Here is a 23051-nt window from a genome sequence, read left to right on the forward strand (position 1 = left end):
AATGTACTCATTGACTATTTTCTGGTATTGTGTATATATATGTCCCATATCAATACTGATTTTTATTCCCAATTATAAATACATAATTGTACCAGAGGGAAACTGACATGTGAACAAAATTGAATGTATTGCCTTGAGATACTTAAGTTGTGTTCCAAATTACCAAGTATATGCCACCAAATATATATATTTATACCAGATCGTGTACCAGATTTCTAAATGAAATGTTAATTTTTAGGTCAAGCCCCAGCATTTAAAAGAATATTTACTAGAAATGAAAAGAATTAACTATACCTTGATTGGTGTAGAACAGACTGAAGAAAGCGTTAGCTTAATGTCGTATAAATTTCCAAAAAAATCCCTGTTACTTCTTGGGTAAGTTTAAGATTTAAATATTCTAATAAGTCATTTGCTAACTCTCTATAGATTAAATTTACATGAAAGTATATGCCACCAAATATATATATATTTATGCCACCCATATAAAAGTTTGTTTTACTTGTTATCACGGGTATATTATCCGACAAGATTGCAAAAAGATTATTTTATTAAGAGATGGCTGCTACCAATTTTGAAAGCAAATTTTTTGCCTTGGTTCTATCAAGATGAGAAGCTACCAGTTCACAGAAAGCTACATAACTTAGATTTGCATGTCTTTCTGTACATTAAAATAATTTTCCTCCTAATGATATTTATTCATCCAATGGGAGAAGAAGGATACGGTTTATATGTAATATAAGCTTATTTTACTGTGGTAAAACAAGCTTCTCTTTAAGCATGATCACGCACTATGTTTATCTAACACGACCATGCGATACCATTCTTGATTTCCATATGTAAAGTATTTATTTAAATAAACTAAATGCAACAAGGCATAACATTTTAAGATTCTATATCTATATAATATCGGTGTAGATACACCATAGACAACTTTTTAAAGAAAAACTGTGATCGTAGTGTGAAAGGCTCCACTGATGAAAAGCCAACTAGCTTTGAAATGGTCCATCTGGGTAGTGGCGCCCACCACCCAGATTCAAGATAAGAATATTGATTATTACAGTTGGCTTGCATACAGGTTTGGTTGCGACCAAGCCAACTCATTACATCCATGAATCAACATATTAGAGGAATGAAGATATGAAAAGGACTATCAAGGTAAAATGAACAGAAAGGTAAAGGATAGAAATAGTATTCTCCTTGTCCTTGCTTACTTTAATAAGTTTGGAAAAGAAAAGAAAGTGAATTTTTTTTTTTTTTTTTTACTGGAATGCTTTGTGGTTGTGATCATGCAATAATCTGATAGATTGGTTGCATTTTTCATAATTTTATTTCTTATTTTTAAGTTTTAAATTTTCTGTATTCTTAGGAATGAAAAAGAAGGTGTGCCTGCTGAACTTATACATCTCTTGGATGTCTGCATAGAAATTCCTCAGAAAGGAATAATAAGATCACTCAATGTTCATGTCAGTGGTGCTATTCTTATTTGGGAATATGCCCGTCAACATACATTACTGGAAAACCCTTCTTGATTTCTGCATAATCATATCAAATATGCTCAAGCTCTGTTAATGTATTCAGAATTATATTTTAGTAAAAGAAGAAAATTTAAATGCCTGTCATCTGTAACATACATTTCATCCAGTATTTATTGGTTTAAGTGAACTATTATGTACATCTACTGTGTATATATATTTCTGTTCTTTAGATGTAATTTGATATGTGACAACGTTGGTATTAAAGTATTTTGAAATGAAACTTATGTTTGAAAATATCACACTTATGTAGCTAAGACTATGAGAATCAAGCCTTGAATATCATTTTAAAATAATTCATGAATCTTGTAATAACTGAGAGTAAAGTGGAGGAGAAATTGTTGAAGATAAATACAAGAAAGGCACCTGGGGTGGATGGGATCTATCCAGTTATATTAAAGGAAGCAGCAAAGGAAGTAAGCAAACCCTTAGCCATAATTATGAGAGCTTCCTTGGACTCAGGGGAAGTACCCATGGACTGGAGATGTGCAAATGTGACCCCAATTCACAAAGGAGGATCAAAGGGCAACACAAGTAATTATAGACCTGTTAGTTTAACTTCTGTTCCTGGAAAATTAATGGAGGCACTGGTTAAAGAAGCACTGCAGGATCATCTAGACAAGACTTCAGTTATAGCTCAGACACAGCATGGTTTTGTTAAGGGGAAGTCTTGCCTGACCAATTTGATTGGATACTATGATGCAGTCACAAAAGAACTGGATGCAGGGAATAACTTTGATATTATATACTTGGATCTTAGAAAGGCTTTTGATACTGTTGTACATGGAAGACTGCTGCACAAATTAGAGCAGTGTGGCATTGGAGGCAAATTGCTGCTATGGATAAAGGGGTGGTTGAGGGGGAGAAGACAGAGTGATAATCAGTGGACACTGCCCATCGTGGACTAATGTTATTAGTGGAGTCCCTCAGGGTTCAGTATTGGGTCCATTATTGTTTTCTGTATTTATAAATGATATTGATGATGGTATATCAAGCTTAATGTCCAAGTTTGCAGACGATACGAAGGTTGGCAGGGTTGTCAAGGACACTACTGACACTATGCTACTTGCAACAGGATCTGGAAAGGTTGAGCAGATGGGCTGAGAGGTGGCAAATCAAGTTTAACATTGACAAATGTAAAGTACTACATATGGGAAACAGCAACCCCAGAGCAACGTATCAACTCTGTGGTACTACACTGACAGTGGTAGAGAATGAAAGGGACCTGGGGGTGGTTGTGCAGCAGATATGAAGTTTTCTGAGCAGTGCAGACGGGCTGCAAGAGTAGCTCATGGTGTATTGTTGATGATATATAGGAATTTTTCTAGCAGGGATAAGGAGGTGATTATTCCCTTGTATAAGGCAATGGTCAGACTGCACCTAGAGTACTGTATACAGGTCTGGAAGCCTCATTTCAAGAAGGATGTAGAGATGCTGGAACGAGTACAGAGAAGGGCAACAAGATTAGTGAATGGAACAAAGGGGTGCTCTTACGAAGAAAGGCTTACATTTTGCAAATTACAGTGTCTGGAGACTAGGCACCGGCGAGGTGATCTGATAGAGGTGTATAAAGCCTTGAATGGTTTGAGCATGCTCAATGCTGATGGGATTCTTCCTCTTGCTCAGAATAATCACCTGAGAGGGCATAAATTCAAATTGAGGAAAGACAGATGTAGGATAGACGTGAGGAAATTTGCCTTTAGCCAGCGGGTGGTTGGTTGGTGGAATAGACTTCCATCCCTTGTCGTGGAAGTTGATAGCCTAAATAAGTTTAAGGCTCAGCTGGACAGGTATTTCGAACGAACAGAGGGGTGAAGTGGTTATTTTTTATTTATTTATTTATTATTTATTTTTTTTTTTTTTGACTGATGCTGCATAAGCTTGCTTTCTTGCATCAAATGCCTCTGCTAATGCTAATGAAGAAATATAATACTATTAAATTGTATTATATTTCTTCATTAATTCATACCTTTGCTTTGAAATATCAAATTTGCCTAATTTTCACATAATTATTAAATCACTTTTTGATATCATGTCTTCCTCATCGCTAATTCTCACAGAATATTAATTTATTTCAGAAGATTGGCCATTTACTTCAGACTATTACTGTTTGATTTGGGTTTTGGCAACTGAACCTCATCTTTAATTCTTCCTATCAAAAATATTGTATGTTGATTTAAGTTAATATTAAATTGAGCTGTGCATTTATCATTTTGAAACTTTTTAAGTGCCCACAGATTGAACTCCTTTATCCAGAATTCCCAAAGTCATGTTACCAGTGAGTTATTTAAGTTATTTTGGGAATTCTTAAATAACTCTGCTTATCAGTGAGTTATTTAAGAATTCCCAAAGACTTAAGACATATCATTACACCTATTCCTTATTCCCCAGGGAATAAGGAATAGGTGTAATGCTATATGTCATGTTTTTGTGACATGCCCTTGTCCTCTAGTCCCACTTTGAATGCTGGGGCAGATCATCACATATCAGGTACTCCTGGTAATGTTACACGTTTGCCCTATAGACAGCGCTACTTTCAAGATGTAAATGCATCAGATATGAAAGAGTGGTTTGAGAAACATGAAAGTGACTTCAAATATCTGCCATGGCAAGCACAATCTTTGGATCTGCTCCATGAGCATTGCTCTTGTGGGTAGCACAATTGGTACAGTGTCCTTCCCACACTAGGTGTGAAAGATCTGAGTTTAAGCCCTGTCGATGTTGTGAGGAATTTTTGTGGGCCTTTTTTGCAACGTAGTTGAGTTGTCTCAGGCAAGGGTAGAATGGATTTTTCTCCCTGAAACTCCAGTTTTTTGCTCAACAAACAAAATTGACCACAGAACATGCAGTTTACAGACAACATACACCGATGAGCCAAAAAATTATGACAACCTACCTAATATGATGTTGGTCCTCCCCGTGCAGCCAAAACAGCTCGTACCCAGCAAGGCATGGATGCTACAAGATTTCTAAATGTGTCTTGTGGCATCTGGTACCAACACGTAACCAGCAGGTCCATGGTTGAGACACTGCAAATCAGCATTGCTGTTCCAACACAAACCACAGATGCTCGATGGGATTGTTGTCTAGGGAATTTGGAGGCCAGGGCAATACCTGGACGTCTTCCTCGTGTTCCACGAACCAGTGAAAACTGCTGAACTACTGAAAGACTACACCACCATACAGGAAGACTGTTGCCATGAAAGGGTGTACTTGGTCAGCAATGATGTTTAGGTCGGTGGTAGACGTCATAGTGCCTGGCACATGGTCACTGAACCCATGGTATCCCAGCAGAACATTGCCCAAAGCATGACACTGCCGCCGCCGGTTTGTTTTCGTCCCACAGGGCATCCAGCTGCCATCACTTCCCCAAGTAAACAATGAACACGTACCCGGCCATGTGGATGGCCGGGTACGGGTAGAGCCTTCGCTTACCTCAAGCATTGATGAGCGTGGTCGCTGGTGGTTTGTGGGTTTCCCCTCCTCGGACCACTTTTGGTGGGGGCTGACCGTGAGCATCCCACCAGCCATGCCCTTTCAGATATGCTCTGACCCAGTCGTCTGACCGTTACAATTTGACCTTTTTCAAACTTGCTTAAGTCCGCTGCTTTTCCCATCTGAAGAATAAGAGTAATACTTCTTAACAGAGCTCAGTATCAGGTGTTTTTATACTGTGTCCCAACCTGCGTACGTGCTGTGGCTCACCTGCAGTTGCTTCTATTTGCTCACTGATTATAATGTTTTGGCTCATTGGTGTATACGGAGCAATATGGCCTTAGTTACTAATGCTCCTAAAACCCAATGCAACAACAACCATGAGCATACAAGGAACTGAGGACAGTTTTGTTGCACGAATGGTCCAATATTCATGTCACTTTTCAGCACCTAGTCGGTCTCAGTCAAGGGTTGCATGATTTTTTTCTCCCCAAAACAGGTTTTTTGTTCAGCGAACAGAAATGAAATAGGAAATTAACATTGCTTCATTTTTCACTGTTACCAACAGTCATTTTGGGATATGAAATATACCGTCCCTATTCCCTTATTTAAAAAACGGAAAGGTGACAATCGGACAGTGCATAAGAGGAAAGCAGTGACAATTTCTTGCTTCATTCAGTTTTTCCCAAATTCATTCATTCAGATATTCCCAAAGTTACCTCGATAAAGTATTCACTGTATTTGAAGAGCTAAATGTAATTATTAAAACTGGATTTTACTAGTAAATCCTAGTATTTAACATGAACTATTAAATAATAGAATTTACTGTATCAAGAGTGATAAAAATCCAAAATAAATTGGAATGCATTGCTATTTCATGCTTATTTTGGTCTGGAGATCCGTATGGATCCCTAGACTGAAATAAGCTTGCTAACTCCTTTAAACTACTAGTCCTTTTGCAGGGAGGACTGATGAGATTTTGTACCACCATTTCGAGTACTCTAGCCACATGGAGTGAGCTTCCATGGTCTTCTTGTGCTTTGCTGGAGGGTCATGGTGCCATCATGCTTCCATTTCATGATAACATTACCCACAGTAGATTTTGGGTGGTGTATAGTGTCAATAATTGCACGAATCAGTCAGCCATGCTCTGTCTTTGTGCCATGTTGATAACAAAAGCCAAACCAAAATATTATATTAGAGTCACCTGGTTCCTAACTATACCCATGTGTATTGTGTCTGTAAATTGTGTGTGTTCTCGGCTCAATTTGCCTGTTTTTGTTAGACAAAAATCCCAGTTTCTGAGTTTTTTTTTTTTTTTTTTTTTTTTGTCCAACTATGTACTATCTATGCCTGAGACCGATTAACTTAGCCATGCAGTGAAAAAAGTCCCTCACATCATTGACGGGATTCGAACCCATCCTTTTCCACCCAATATGGGAAGGGCAGTGACGATACCACTGCGCTACCCACACTGACACGATGTTGAGAACAACTAACTTGTGCCTCATATCTTTTTTGTGTATAAGTCTGAACAGTGGTGAAACTATAAATTCTGGGCGTATCCCCACCCCGTGAGACTTCCAAACGTCCACTTACGTGACCAACAACCATACTAAATCAACCATTGAGCTTCATGTTTTCCTAGTGTGGTAGACCTGACGGCATGGTAGTTTAACCACTGAATGTCTAATGAATTAGACCCAATCTTCGAAAAAATACTCCGGAGGAATCTCTGAAGAAATGATAAATAACAATGAATAGGCAATCATTAATTTTATTCAATGCAGACAAATATGTTAAGGGTTCAAATCAGTCCTTTAAAATTTGAAAATTAACATTTCTACAGACCTTATATTGTAAATGACAACTTCCAAAAGCTTTTTGCCGTCATTTAAATATGTCACGTGGGTTTTTAATCGAACATTTCATATATTGGTCATCCTCTGTTACAAATAGTCCTAGTAGATTGCTGAATGGCTCCAAGGTGAGCTTTAACAATCATTCCTAATCGATTACCTCCTCAGGTGGTTCACCACTGTGGGAAGGTTAAAGAGTCGGAGTTATGGTTGATTTGATATGGTTCTGCATTGTGTTTTCATTCCATGTGAAGCAAGCTCTCACTTCATTTTATCTATTAGCACCAATATACTTAGATTCTTATGTTTTACCAAATTCATAAATATGATTTCAACCTTTTGTTTCATTTTTCTGACAGAAACAGAAGTGTTGTTCAAGAACATTATATGATTTAAGGCTATTCAGCATGTTAGGCCATATTGCACCGTATATGGTATGTTTGTAAATTGCATGTTGCTTGTGGTCAAATTGCTGCTTGCTGGACAAAAAAAAACCCAAGTTTCCAAGAGAAAAACCATGCTACTTTTGTCTGAGACCGACTAACTGAGCCATATTGTGATAAAGTCCCATAAAAATTCCTCATGTCATTGGTGGGATTCAAACTAAGGTCTTCTCCATCCAGTATTGGGAGGAGAGTGATTATACAAACTATACTACCCACGAGGGCAATATAGTCCAAGGACATACTGCTTTTCGGTAGGTGATGAAGAAACAATAAAGTGCTGAGTGTGATGTCACAATTGAATCGAGACAGACATTTGGAGTGTTTGTTGTGGCCTCTGGAACAAATGCAGCAGGTGATAAGAAACCCTTTGTAGATCATTTGGCGATCAATGAAGAAAGGTAACCTGAATGCTTTGGATTTCACACCGGAACATATGAGATCATGATAGTGTGGAGGACAATCTCATTGTTGGACCAGTCAAGCTACAAGAGTCCACTTATTAGTGGACTCTTGTAGTTAGTGGAGTCCCACAGGGTTCGGTGTTGAGTCCACTGTTGTTTTGTATATTTATCAATGATATTGATGAAGGTATATCAGGCTTAGTGTCAAAGTTTGCAGATGATACAAAGGTTGGCAGGGTTGTTAATGACAGTAATGGCAGTGTGCTACTGCAACTGGATCTAGAAAATTTGGGCAGACGGGCTGAGAAGTGGCAACTGAAGTTTAACATTGACAAATGCAAAGTATGGGTAGAAGTAACCCCAGAGAAACGTACCGACTGTGTGGTACTACATTTAAAGTGGTAGAAAATGAAAAAGACCTGGGAGTAATTGTGCAGTCAGATATGACGTTTTCTGAGCAATGCAGACAGGCTGTCAGGGCAGGTCATGGGGTTTTGTCAATGATATACAGTACTTTTGCTAGCAGAGAAAAGGAGGTGATTGTCCCTCTGTATAAGGCAGTGGTCAGGCCACGCCTTGAGTACTGCGTACAGGTCTGGAGGCCTCATTTTAGGAAGGATGTAGATTTGCTTGAGTGTGTACAGAGAAGGGCAACAAGATTGATGAGGGGAATGAAGGGATCATCTTATCAAGAGGCTTAAGTTCTGCAAATTGCAATGGCTGGAAACTAGGCACCTGTGAGGTGAACTGATTGAGGTGTATAAGGCCTTGAATAGGTTGAGCATGCTAAATTCTGATGGGATTCTTCCACTTGTTCAGATTACGAACCTAAAGGGTATAAATTCAAATTGAGGAAAGACAGATGTTGAATAGATGTGCGGAAATTTGCTTTTAGCCAGCAGGTGGTTAATTGCTGAAACAAACTTCCATCTGTCGTTGTGGAAGTTGAATAAATTTAAGGAGCACCTGGACAAACGTTTAGAGGGAATTGTTTTGTAATTTTTTTTTGGCTGATGCTGCATAAGCTCATACACTTGCTTTCTTGCATCACATGCCACTACTACTACTTGCGACAGTCCACTTGGACAGAAAGCAGAAGGAATTGGGAACATCTCGTGAAGATGACAAATGCATAAGAACTGCAGATAATGTTATGAAACTAGGCAGCAAGTCATGGGCTATCAAGAGGAAATTCAGAAAATCCTATCTGATGATTGTGGATCGCTATTCAACTCATTAAAGGTGAAGAGGATTAAAGATTGTCCGAAAGGACAAGTAATTATGAAACTTGCAACAAACGAGGATGTTAAAGAGATTGAAACCAATATATGGTTAGGATGTGGGAGCCTTTGTTACTAGAGTTACAAGGCCTACACCAAGAATTATCGTACGAGTTTAATCTTGAAAAGGGAATTCAGGAGCAAGAACTGTTGAGTGAGTTGTATGAGCGGAACATCTGAGTTTGGGATTCAGAAGGATGAATTTCTCAAGGAGTGTAAGGTTTCCTTTTCAAAGTTTGGTTGAGAGCCGGAAATGGATAATAGCTCTAAGATATAGGTGGCGGAAAATGTTGGAGCATTCTGACCTTATGTAATTTGGTTACTGCGCGTATAGGTTTAAAAGATATTATCTCACGATGTGCTGCTGTTGTCTACTGTAGAGACATAGAGCTTAATGATATTACTCAGAAGATCAAATCTGTTCGCACTGTGCAAGAGGTAGTAATTCCTGTGCCAACTATTCGTATAGAAATGCAAATCCAACTTGTCTGAATTGTTTAGCTGCTAAACGTGGGCAATACATTCCGTACGAAGTATCTTCTGTCCATTTCAGAAGGCTCTGCAGTTTGTTATGGACAACACATTGTATTAGTCTTTCTTGAAAATGGATTCAGCTCAGTATGGATGATTCGTACGGGAATCTTGTCTTTTTCGGCTTCCTTCTCTATTCTCTTTCCCTATTTTGCTTTTAAACTAGCTGTTTTCTAGTTTCTACTCCTCTCGCCTTCTTTCCTTACTATTATAGTGTTTCTAGATTTGTATGCTGAGTAAATGGGCACGTGCTTACCTGTACTAGACAGTAGATCTCTGACCGACTCCACGTGCCAGGGATGGTAACTAGTCTGTTCAAGCTTGCTGAAGTGGAGTAGGTGAAATGATCAGTCATACATGAACAACAACCCAACTTCACAGTACGATACATATACGCCACTACGCTGATTAACCTTTATCTGTATGGTATCTACACAATAATTGGTTAAGGATATAGTTTGGTTGGGGCCACATGTACACCAATAAATAAATAAATAAATAATAAAATAAAAGTCCTTCATAACCAAATAATTCAGTTATTGCTGCCAATCTGTAAGTACAAGGTTTCAAGTAAGCCATATCCTTCAAGACTTACTAGCAGATAAGAAGGCCAAACCATCAGTCACGATACAGAATATCTGAAAAGCTTCACCTTCTTTTTATTTTGTTTGAAGTCCCAGGTTGAATTTATTAAAATCATAATTATTTATTTAAACTTTAATGACTTGACATTTTTTATATAAAGTTAAAAGTTTTCACATCATTACCTGTTTACTTGATATAAATCTGTTATGATGTTATATCTTTTAGTACATCTTGTTCTATTGACATAATGGCCAATGCATTAATTCATTCTTGGCCAATTGTTGCTCGTGAATGCGTTTTAATCATTTTGAGTCTTGAAAAACTCTCTCCAGACGCAACCGTATTGGCAATGTCAGTAATATCCGAAGAGAAATTGTGATGTTGGGATTCAAATAAATTAATAATTAAATTAACAAATAAATGTAAATAATTCTAAGCAACCATTTTTTTCTTTTCTTTTAAAACATGTTGCAAAAATTGGATTTCTTGATCTCTTTGTAACTGATGTCGCTGCTACCGTCTTCGCCAGTGGTAATTCCTTCAAGGTGCTGACATTTCGTTTCTGTTGCACTTTCAAATAAATTCATGAAGTTTTCTGATTTTAGAATAAAATAAGCCAAAGATATTTAATTGATCTGAACAAATCTTTCTTGTAAGCTAACGATAGCTACATCGATCATTACATTAAAAAATTCATTTCTAACCTTTTGGTTGGATCAATAGGGCGTTCACCCAATGAATTTTCGCAGGGAAATTCGCCCTTTTTTCTAGAAACTCGCACTTCTGGTACTTCCAACTCAGTTGCAATGTCTATAGCTTTATCCATGCACAATTTAAATCTTGATGTTCTAAATTCTTTTAGTTGGCTGAGAGCACCTCTTATAAATATAATTGCAGTGTTCATATCAATTGTACTACTTTGCATGGCTTCATAATACTCAGTGTTTCCTACCAAACAACTACAATTATAATAAATTTAAAAGAAGTAATTTCTGTTAACAAACCTTGTATTTCAGTCTCCAATTTTGCATCTTTTCCTTTGCCTGTTCCTTGATTTCATTTAATGCAGTCCACAGAGTAGTAACATACTACTCCGTGTATGTTACTCTTACCTTCGGAGCAAAGCAAACTGTTTTAAATGTCAATCTGCATTATTGTGGGTTTTTGTTACATTAAAACTAGGTTTAAATAAAAATAGGCAAAAATTACTTTCTTTTAACATCTGATTATAAAATAAATAAATTTCCTGCAATATAAATAAGGCAATATTGATTTTTTGTTTGTGTAATTATTAAGAAACAACCAATTTTTTATATTTAAAAAAAATTAAAATATCATCAGAATTCAGTTCCCCAACATTCTCGGGCCCCGGGCAACCTCCCGATCTGCCCATTCCTAGGTACGACAGTAGTTGTCATCCAGTACTTCATTGCTGAATAGCATTATTATTGTGGTTACCAAATGCGTATAACAGATCAATAAGAGTGCTAGAGATATTAATATTGGCAAATGGTGTAATGAAGCAAGTATACAGCATCAAATATCTTGGCAAAAGAAGTATGGATTTATGAAGAAAGTGTAGGTTGTATAGGCAATTTTACTCCTGCGGTATGCCTTCGAAAAAGTCAATTGAGAAGACTATGAGGTAGCATAGCTAACAAATATTTTTTTCAAGTTCCCGTTTTTCTAAAATACCTAAACATTGAAGGTATGTTCCAGATTTCATTGGACAGTGCGTAACGAAATTTATTATCAAGTTTTAAAAGATTTAACGGAAAATTATGTTATTTTCAGGAAATTGGCGTTTTGCTGGTCGACCAGTATTAAAAGATTTTTATAACACAACAGTAGACCTTAAGCAGTCGAAAATAATTATCTTTTCCACTGACGATTTTCTTATGCACCTTGCCAAAGCTAAGCATAATATTTAAATAGAAATTTCACTGTTGTACTATTTTAAGCATTTCTATATTGTCAGCGAGTGGTACACAAAGGGTATTTTACTGATGTTTATAAATACATGATATTTTCGACACAGCTGAAGCCAGAAAAGTTTACATATTTATTGTGATTGTAAATAAACTGCAGCCATTATCAATCCACTGCAGGATGGAAGCCTCCTCAACGGTTCACATTGAGGGAAATGGACCATAATCTTTCACGCTGGTCCAGTGTGGGCTGGTAGATCGACCGTATTTAGCAGTCAGGAGCTAGAACCTCGAAGAGCATGTGCTATTGCACTCCCGCTCCTGACCACTCGGCTACGGAGGCTGCGAATGTAAATATACTGAATTAATTTTTAAGGGACAGCTAGGTTTCTGACACCACAATTCACAATGGCCATGCTTTTTCTTTTCTTTTTTTTTTTTTGTCAGCGTATGGGCTGGAATCCACAACTTTTTTATTTCTGGTTGTGCACAGTATCCACTGTGCACAACCAGAACTACAGTCATCCTAAATTTGACGGCAAAAAAGATGGAATGTATGTAGAAATCATTGTTTGGAACTATACTGCAACCATTTTTCCCTCGTGGGTAGCACAGTTGGTAGAATTGCCGTCCTCCCACCCGAGTGGAAAAGACCCGAGTTTGAGCCCGTCAATGACATGAGTTAATTTAATGGGACTTTTTTCACAACATGGTTGAGTTAGTCAGTCTCAAGCGAGTGTAGAATGGTTCCCCCCCCTAGAAACTCAGGTTTTTCACTCAGCAAACAGAAAATCGACCACATAACACACGCAATTTACAGACAGTATACACGGAGCTATGTGGCCTTAGTTGCTAATGCTCCTAAAATCCCACTAAAATAACAGGAGTAGCAACAATATGAGGAAAAGGATTTTTTATCCACTGTTTGTCAAAATGAATTTCGAAAACAGTGCTATCCATGCAGTGAAGACAGTATTTGGCAACAATATAAATGGGCGCTTTTTATCACGTTTCAATTCAAATTATTATATTAGGGCCACCCGTAATTTCTAACATATACCCGCGTATGTATTTTGTCTGTAAATTGCGTGTTTTTTCTGGTAGATTTGCCTGTTTTGCTGGACAAAAAAAACACGTTTCTGGGGGGAAAAACCAAGCTATCTACACATGAGACCGATTAACTCAGCCACGGAGTGAAAAAAAGGCCATTAAAGTTCCTCACGTCATAGACGGGATTCGAACCCGGGCCTTTTTCACATGGTATGAAGAGAACAGTGATGATACCATTGTGCTACCAGCACAGACAGTATAGTTATGATAAATATGAGCTGGTACATAAGGTTTTCTTCACGTTGAAACAGCGTCATAATTTTTGGTAAATAGCACTTATCAAATTTTTTTCAACGGCAACAAGCTATACCCGTGCCAGAAATAATTACACATCCCACCGAGACAAACACATGAAAATAAGAGTAAGAGAGAGAGTTTTATTTTTTGGTTTTTAGGAGCATTAGCAACTAAGGCCATATTGTTCTGGAGATATGCGGTGGCATTCCCTAACCTTTCCGCATCCTCTGTATTTGGTGGTCACGGGCTGGAACACCGGTTTAATCAAGACGCGTGTGCTACACACTGCTGCTCCTGTCCACCTAGCTACGGAGGCGCCACACAGAGAGAGAGAGATGTGCATTATCAGGGAGAAGTTTAATTAAGGATATTTGAAATCGATTGTCAGTTATTGCCTTTCAGAAGGAAAGTGTTTAGAGGCAAACCACCAAGTATGAAGCACATGAAGGAATACATGTAAATTTGTATTAATCGATAATTAATCAGGCACGCCTGATTAATTACCAGACCCCCTACTGCATAGGGGTCTGGAAGTCTCATTTTAGGAAGGATGTAGAGTTGCTTGAGCGAGTACAGAGAAGGGCAACAAGATTGGTGAGGGGAGCAAAGGGTACTTTTACCAAGAAAGGCTCACGTTCTTCAAATTGCAGCGGCTGTAGACTAGGCACCTGCCCGGTGATTTGATTGAGGCGTATAAGGCCTTAAATGGGTTGATCAGGCCTTAAATGCGAAAATATACCTTTAGCCAAAGGATAGTTGATGGATGGAAAAAACTTTCATCTGTTGTGGAAGTTGATAGCTTAAATAAATTCAAGGAGGAACTGGACAAACCTTTAGAGGGAATGGATGTGTGAAACGGTTTTTTTTTTTTTTTTTTGGAAGGGGGGAAGGCTGATTCTCCATAAGCTTGCTTTCTTGCAACACATACCTCGATTAGCATTAGCATAGGTACATGATACAAGAAAACAAGCTTATATAGCATCAGCCGAAAAAAAAAATAAAAAACCTTTTTTCACCCATCCACTCGTTAAATGTTTGTCAAGTTTTGCCTTGAATCTATTTAAGCTATCAACTTCCACAACAAGGGATGGAAGTCTGTTCCACCAACCAACTACCCGCTAGCTAAAGGCAAATTTCCGCACATCTATCCTACATCTGTCTTTCCTCGATCTGAATTTATGCCCTCTCAGGTGACTATTCTGAGCAAGAGGAAGTATCCCATCGGCATTGAGCATGCTCAAACCATTCAAGGCTTTATACACCTCAATCAGATCACGTCGCAGGTGCCTAGGCTCCAGACACTGTAATTTGCAAAACGTAAACCTTTCTTCGTAAGAGCAACCCTTTGTTCCATTCACTAATCTTGTTGCCCTTTTATGTACTCGTTCCAACAGCTCTACATCCTTCTTAAATTGAGGCCTCCAGACCTGTATACAGTATTGGAGGTGTGGCCTGACCATTGCCTTATACAAGGGGATAATCACCTCCTTATCCCCGCTAAAAACAATTCCTGTATATCATTGACAAGACACCATGAGTTACATTCTGCACTGCTCAGAAAACTTAATATCTGCCTGCACAATTGCCCCCAGGTCCTTTTCATTCTCTACTAGTGCCAGTGTAGTACCACAGAATTGATACGTTACTCTGGGGTTACTGCTTTCAATATGTAGTACTTTACATTTGCCACCCTCACCCATCTGCTCAACGTTTCTAGATCCTGTTGCAGCAGCGTACTGTCATTAGTGTCCTTTACAACCCTGCCAACCTTCGTTGCCAACTTGGACATTAATCCTGATATACCATCATCAATATCATTTATAAATACAAAAAAACGACAATGGACCCAACACTGAACCTTGAGGGACTCTGCTAATAACAGTCCACGAAGAGCAGTGTCCATTGATTACCACTCTGTCTTCTCCCACTCAACCATCCCTTTATCCATAACAGCAATTTTCCTCCAATGCCACATTTCTGCAATTTGTGCAGCAGTCTTCCATGTGCAACAGTATCAAAGGCCTTTCTGAGATCCAAATATATGATATCAAAATTATTCTTTAATTTCCCTGGAACAGAAGTTAAACTAATAGGTCTGTAATTACCTGTGTCTCCCTTTGATCCTTCTTTGTGGATTGGGGTCACATTTGCACATCTCCAGTCCATGGGTACCTCCCCTGAATCCAAGGAAGCTCTCATAATTATGTTTGCTTACTTCCTTTGCCGCCTCCTTTAATATAACTGGATAGATTCCATCCACCCAAGATACCTTTCTTATGTTTATCTTCAACAATTTCTCCTCCACATTACTTTCAGTTATTACAAGATTATCAAGCTTACTGCCAGAGTTTAATACACCTCTGGCATTCGCCTCCCTGATTAACTCCTCATGTGTGAATATAAATGCAAAGTATTCATTTAGTTTTATTAGCTACCTGAGCAGGATCGTCAAAAGTTGACCACCTATATGAATTTGACTAATCTGACTTAAGTAAAGACCGCTTTTCTGTTTTTCTTTGCATCCTTTACCAAAGACTTTTCATAATCTGCCTTCGCTTGCATAACTTTCTTTGTGACTTGATTACAGACTAGCTGATATCTACCATAGGCTTCTGTGTCGCCTGACAATTTATGTGCATCCTATGCATTTTCCTTCTCTGGCATGAGTCTTATTAGTTCATCTGACATCCATTTGGGCTTGAACCGAGAGCAGTATTTCTTAGTTGGAACAAAAAGCCTAGTAGCTTCCAGGATTGCTCCCTTGAATGTGTGCGATTTAGAATTTGCTGTTGGTAACATCATCAGTTGGTCCTACTGTAGAACTTAAAAAATCTCTGAAACCACTGTAGTCGCCTTTACGAAAGCAAAAACCCTTCCCTTTACCCCTGATGGTAGTTACATCTTTAAGTAAATCCCACATCACTGCTACCTAGTAGTTCCTTTATCCATAAATTCTTAATGCATGAATAATCACTGCTGATAATCAGATCAAGAGTATTACTAGCTCTACTTGCCTCCTGAACATGCTGCTATAGAAAACAACCAACCATCCAATAAATCCACGCTAGTGTGTGAGTGACCAACCCACAAATTCCAGTCGATCTCAGGGAAATTAAAATCCCCCATTATAAGACACTCTGATTTACTGGCCAACTCTATTTCTCTGCAAAATTTCTCATTATACTCATCAGATTCATTAGGCCTATAACACACATCTGCTCTCATTTTTCTTTTCCCAGTGCTTATGTCACCAAACAAACTCAACATTACATTGTCCACCAACATCAATTGGATGCACTTCCTTAGATTTTATTTCTTAACTAACAGCATAACCCCTCCTCCCTTCCTGTCCATCCTTTCTGTACACATTGTACTCCCCAAAATCCAATTCTGCACTGCTTATGTCTGTGCGACACTACGTCTCTGATATCCCAACAATATCTGCCTTTGATGTCTTGACTACCACTTCAAGCTCATCGAATTTATTAACTATACTCCTAGCATTGGTGTACATGCAAAAGTATACATGCACCAGTTTCTATTCTTAGTTACCCTAACACAGCCCATGTATTTACTTGTTCCACTGTGACTCCCAGCAGTTCCTGGAAAGTCCCATTGCCTTGCTTTCCAGGCTGCTGCTCAACTGCATTTCAATAGAAGCTGTGCAAGAATCACTTTCACCTCTTCCAGCGGCTACTGTTAATCTATTAGTCCGTGTATACCCCCCAAGCTAGCAGTTTTCCGACCCACCTAACGCTGCTTCGATAGCATCGCAAATATTCTTGCACCCTTTCTATTTAAGTGTATCCCATCCCTGTAGAAGCAGTCTCTCCTGTTAACAAGCCCAGACCAGGCTGAGAAAAATTCTACCCCTTGAGCCTTGCACAACTGATCGACAAAGCTGCCATCATATACTCACTCCTATCGTGTCTGGGCACAGTTGCAGACACTTTCAAATTCAGCCCTAACTCACGGCTTTTTTTCAGCATGCTTGTTAAATAATTCCGCCGGTCTCCTACTCTTAATATTATTAGTACCAACGTATACAACAATATCACCGGTTGTGCCCTTAAAAGATTATATCTGCTCTACAAAGTCATCAACTTTTGCCCCTGGCAGACATACCCTGGTCCTGTTTCATCGATCCTTTTTTGCACAATATGTTCCCCGTTTCCTTGATAATAGGGTCACCTACATCAACTAGTTCCTTTGGGACCAGCGCATTCTGCTTTGGGCGTTACCGCTGTGTTGGTGTTGAAGTCGAAGCTCTGGCATTGATGTGGGGAGCTGAGAGCTTGATGGTCCCCTCAATTTAAATCCTTCGAGTGCATCCATCCTGTCCTTCAAGCTCTCATAGAAGCTTACAACAATGCCGAGTTGGCGCCTGATTTCTTCATCTTGTTATTTGGTTTTTAGGAGCATTAGCAACTAAGGCCATATTGCTCCGGGGATATGCGGTGGTCATTCCCTGACCTTTCCGCATTCTCCGTATTTGGTGGTCACGGGCTCGAACCCCGGTCTAATCAAGAAACGTGTGCTACGCACTTCTGCTCCTGACCACCTGGCTACGGAGGCGCCCTGATTTCCTCACACTCCTTACATCACGCGCACACAAAGACATTCCCCTTGGCATTGTCATGTCCCGTTCCTGATTGTTCACAAACATCAAAAAAAGCAGTGCATTTGAATAGACTGTGATTCAGAGGACAACTGCCCCTCCCCCCTCAGTTCTCCCCTGAGCCACAGCACTTCAATTAGTTTGAGCCTTTTGCTTTTCTGCTCTGGTCTGAGTCATGATTTCTATTCAAGTTCAATAAAATTCCAATAAAAAATATAACCCTAAACTTATATCCGAATGCAGTTATAACACTATATATATGTATTTCTGTATGTAATATTATCTCCGAGTTTCGTTATATTACTTTCTTATCCTCTGTCAACTTATATGTATTAATTTATATTACGTTTGTAAAAACTAAGTCACTATATTTATTTAGTAAAAAAGTACAATTCAATTGACAATGAAATTTAATAAGATTAAATAAATTTTCATGATTAATTGATACTACTATACTCGCTACATAGTTTTCCGTTAAACCTTACGCTATCTAGTTCGGTGCACACGTTGTATCGTATAACAATGGCGACAAGTTACGAACAGTAAATCTACGGACATGAGGAATTATTTACTTTCCAAATCTCGCTATCTAAATTTAAAATAAACCAAGGAGCTTGACTAGGTCTATAACTACTTATAGAAAATAATTTAATCAAACCATTAAGCAGTTAATATAATTAGAAACTTAAGCTTCGCGGGAATTGCAAAACTTGTCCAACACGGGATTTGATACCCTTACCGATACTAAGTAATAACCTACAAAATCTCTATCTAAGTTCAAATTAAACTAAAGTACTGTTACTAGGAATATAAAGCAACTCTAGAAAATAAATTAATATGCCAATTTAAGTCAATAAAAATCAAAAACCTCTCTATTAGCTGGAGCCGTAAAAACTTCGCCTGTTCACTTGTACTCTCGCACAACATTGGATGCGAGAGTACACGTGAACTTACTTCTTCTTCTACTACTACTATTGTATTTTGATCAATCATTTATTATTATTATTATATTATTATTATCATATAGTGCAAGGAAGCCTGAGGTATATGCTGCACCAGCCAAAAAAAAAAAAAAAAACAAATTCCCGAGTTACCCTGAGAGAGAGAAGTAGAAGGGAATTACCAAGAAAGAGAAGAATGATGATATCCAGCTCAGGACCCTGGGTGTGCCAAGCTCATACTCACCCCCTGTGGTTATTATTAGCTATATTATCCCAGGGGCTCACATCTGGTGAGCTTGGGCTTAGCACACCCAGGATCCTGAGCTGGATATCATCACCCTTCTCTTTCTTGGTGATTCCCTTCTACTCTCTCTCTCTCTCTCTCTCTCTCTCTCTCAGGGTAACTCGGGAATTTTTTTTTTTTTTTTTTTCAGCTGGTGCAGCATAAGCCTCAGGCTTCCTTGCACCATATAGCTAATAATAATAATATGGTGCAAAGAAACTTGAGGCTTATGCTGCACCAGCCAAAAAAAAAAAAAAAAAAAAAAAAAAATTTCCGAGTTACCCTGAGAGAGAGAGAAGTAGAGGGGAATCATCAAGAAAGAGAAGAATGATGATATCCAGCTCAGGACCCTCGATGTGCCAAGCCCATACTCATCAGATGATGAGTATGAGCCCCGGGGTTACGGGGTTACACCGATATATTGAGTGAAAGGGAATGCAGCGTGAAAACGATGCCAATATCGTGCCAAAATTTGGCGACGTATCTTTGGAAAGTCTTCTTGCATAGGTTTATCTTCATTTCTTATTTTTCAAACAGTTATATATATATATATATATTTTTTTTTTTTTTTTTTTTCACTTCGGGAGATGAGGTACTACCAAGAACAGCGCGGGTTGGCCACCCATGCTTTAAAGTAATGTAATTTTTCAAAAATCTTGTTTTTGACGTGACAGGAATATGTATAAGTAATTATAGTAATGCGAGAGACGAAATGCATTTTAAAAGGGGTTTTATTTTACCTGAGAATAAAATAAATGTTTTAATCTGTGTAGGGAATAGAGAGAATTTTTTGTTTCATTCTTTTGTTATAGCATAGAGGGATAGCCAATAATTTTGGTATGCATCTGCGCCGTAGGGTGTTAACTAGCATGGTCTGTTGTTTGTGCCCAACGTGGTTTAGCCGGAGTATATTGCGTTTCAGTATCTGTTCACTTTGTAGTGTTTATTAAAATTTGAGTGCATAATGACCCCAAGTAGTTTAGGTAAATCGGTACCGACTAGTAAAAATGGAAACAAAGGCTATCAAGACAAGGAAAAGCCAACTTATATTCGTAATAGCAATATTACGGCAGGCAAAGGTAAGTTTTGCATTTTTAGGGTTAGTGACTTTATAGTGTTCCACCCATTCTGGTACAAATGTGTTCGGACATCTGTGTTTTTAATTTCACACAAGTTCTTCGGCTGTTCCTATTTGCATATGATTATTATTGCCCAGGAAAGATTTTGATTACAATTAAGAAGATGTTAAAATCTCAGAAATTGAACTCTCAAATAAGAATTTATATACCGATGAATTTAATCATGTGTCTTTAAACAGACGCATTTTTCGTAGGGCGGTACCATCAAGAATAGCCAACAACTTTATATATATCACCACGATAAATGTATTTATCTTGGTATATGAAGTGTTGGAACAGTTCATAGTTTGATACGCATGTATGTTTTTTTAGCATCCGGTAGTACCCCCTCATTTGAATCAGTAAGACTTTGTATAAGGGAAGCTGCATTATTCTCCCCTTATTTATTTATTATTTTTTTAAAGGCGGTATTCTTTTAATAAAAGGCAATGAAATTGAAAAATTTGAAGTGCTTCTCCTAAGGGCTGTCGAGTGAACGGGTAAGTCGGGTTTAGTTGCCCCGTTTTTCTTGGAATTGAGGAATTTTAGGATAATGTAAAATGGGGAAAGGGTTATCAAATATTCAGATTTATTCAGATCAAATATCAAATATTCAGATTTTTGTAGTTCCCTTAAATTGCCCTTGTCTTTGTGTACCTACTTGCTTATATGAATACTGAGATAGTGATAACATTTTTCAGCTTGGACAATATGCAGATAGGCTTGTGATACCCTTCTACAAATATAATACACAGTAATCTATATGAACTTGCACCTGACCAATGTAGTCAGTGCAGGGCTGGCTTTAGGGTAAGGCAAGTAGGCACTGGCCTGAGTGCCATCGCTGCTCCCTCCTCTCAAAAACAAAGTTCACAAGAAAAATTGTGTATTTCATGTGTTTATGTTAAAAACAAACAATATTAAATTCATAATTTACATAATTATAATTTACTTTTTGTAAGTAAAAAATGTAAAATTAATCATTCAAAAAAAATGAAAATCTTTGCATCGGCGGGAGGGCCGGGTCATCAGGCAATGAGGCCTAGGGGTGCCCTATACCCCTGAGCTGGGAATCTCTAATCTCTAGGATAAAAGATGTATCACATAATGTTCTGTAATCAACCAACTTATTTGAATATGTATATATATAGTCAGCTTCTGGTGAAATAGTAGTAGTCTAGGATAAAAGATGTATCACATAATGTTCTGTAATCAACCAACTTATTTGAATATGTATATATATAGTCAGCTTCTGGTGAAATAGTAGTAGTAGTAGTAGTAGTAGTGGCATGTGATGCAAGAAAGCAAATGTATGAGCTTATGCAGCATCAGCCAAAAAAAAAAAAAAAAAAAATCACACCATTCCCTCCAAATGCCTGTCCAGTTCCTCCTTAAATTTATTCAACCTATCAACTTCCACAACGACAGATGGAAGTTTGTTCCAGCAATTAACCACCCGCTGGCTAAAGGCAAATTTCCGCACATCTATTCTACATCTGTCTTTTCTTAATTTGAATTTATGCCCCCTTAGGTTCGTAATCTGAACAAGTGGAAGGATCCCATCAGAATTCAGCGTGCTCAATCCATTCAAGGCCTTATATACCTCAATCAGATCACCGCGCAGGTGCCTAGTCTCCAGCCACTGCAATTTGCAGAACTTAAGCCTCTCTTGGTAAGAGGATCCCTTCATTCCCCTCACCAATCTTGTTGCCCTTCTCTGTACCCGCTCAAGTAAATCTACATCCTTCCTAAAATGAGGTCTCCAGACCTGTACGCAGTACTCAAGGCGTGGCCTGACCATTGCCTTATACAGAGGGATAACACCTCCTTTTCCCTGCTAGCAAAATTCCTATATATCATTGACAAAATCCCATGACCTGCCCTGGCAGCCTGTCTGCATTGCTCAGAGAACTTCATATCTGACTGCACAATTACTCCCAGGTCTTTTTCATTTTCTACCACCTTAAGTGTAGTACCACACAGTTGGTACGTTTCTCTAGGGTTACTTCTACCCATATGCAGTACTTTGCATTTGTCAAGGTTAAACTTCAGTTGCCACTTCTTTGCCCATCTGCCCAAATTATCTAGATCCTGTTGCAGTAGCACACTGCCATTACTGTCATTAACAACCCTGCCAACCTTTGTATCATCTGCAAACTTCGACATTAAGCCTGATATACCTTCATCAATATCATTGATAAATATACAAAACAACAGTGGACCTAACACCGAACCCTGTGGGACTCCACTAATAACATTAGTCCAAGAAGAGCAGCACCCATTGATTACCACCCTCTGTCTTCTCGCACTTAACCATCCTTTTATCCATTGTAGCAACTTACCCTTAATACCATTCTGCTCCAATTTGTACAATAGTCTTCCATGCACAACAGTGTCAAAAGCTTTCCTGAAATCCAAATATATGATATCAAAATTGTTTTTTGCATCCAGTTCCTTTGTAACCACATCATAATATCCTATCAAATTTGTCAGACAAGACTTTCCCTTAACAAACCCATGCTGTGTCTGAATTATTGCTGCAGTGTTGTCTAGATGATCCTGCAATGCATCTTTAACCAGCGACTCCATTATTTTACCCGGAACAGAAGTTAAACTAACTGGTCTGTAATTACTCGTGTCACCCTTCGATCCCCCTTTGTGAATTGGGGATACATTTGCACATCTCCAGTCCGTGGGAACCTCCCCTGAGTCCAAGGATGCTCTCATAATTATGGCTAAGGGTTTGC

The 23051-nt window shown here is 38.4% G+C and overlaps 2 protein-coding genes across 2 annotated transcripts in view; both read left to right on the forward strand.

The window, feature by feature from the left end:
- Window positions 1–1529, forward strand: part of LOC150077103 (tRNA (guanosine(18)-2'-O)-methyltransferase TARBP1) — a 110351-nt gene extending 108822 nt beyond the window's left edge. Inside the window, exons 23-24 of the mRNA XM_090385785.1 lie at window positions 239–375; window positions 1367–1529. Of these exons, the coding sequence (XP_090241911.1) occupies window positions 239–375; window positions 1367–1529 (300 nt within the window). The remainder of the gene's footprint in view (window positions 1–238; window positions 376–1366) is intronic.
- An 18510-nt stretch (window positions 1530–20039) lies between these two features.
- The window catches only part of CCT4 (chaperonin containing TCP1 subunit 4), a 110906-nt gene continuing 107894 nt past the window's right edge, over window positions 20040–23051 (forward strand). Inside the window, exon 1 of the mRNA XM_090386891.1 lies at window positions 20040–20265. Coding sequence (XP_090243017.1) covers window positions 20151–20265 — 115 coding nt within the window. The 5' untranslated portion in view covers window positions 20040–20150. The remainder of the gene's footprint in view (window positions 20266–23051) is intronic.

Source organism: Mastigoproctus giganteus, chromosome 12, assembly GCF_048544385.1.
Source record: "Mastigoproctus giganteus isolate SK-2022 chromosome 12, ASM4854438v1, whole genome shotgun sequence".
NCBI classification, from domain to species: domain Eukaryota; kingdom Metazoa; phylum Arthropoda; class Arachnida; order Uropygi; family Thelyphonidae; genus Mastigoproctus; species Mastigoproctus giganteus.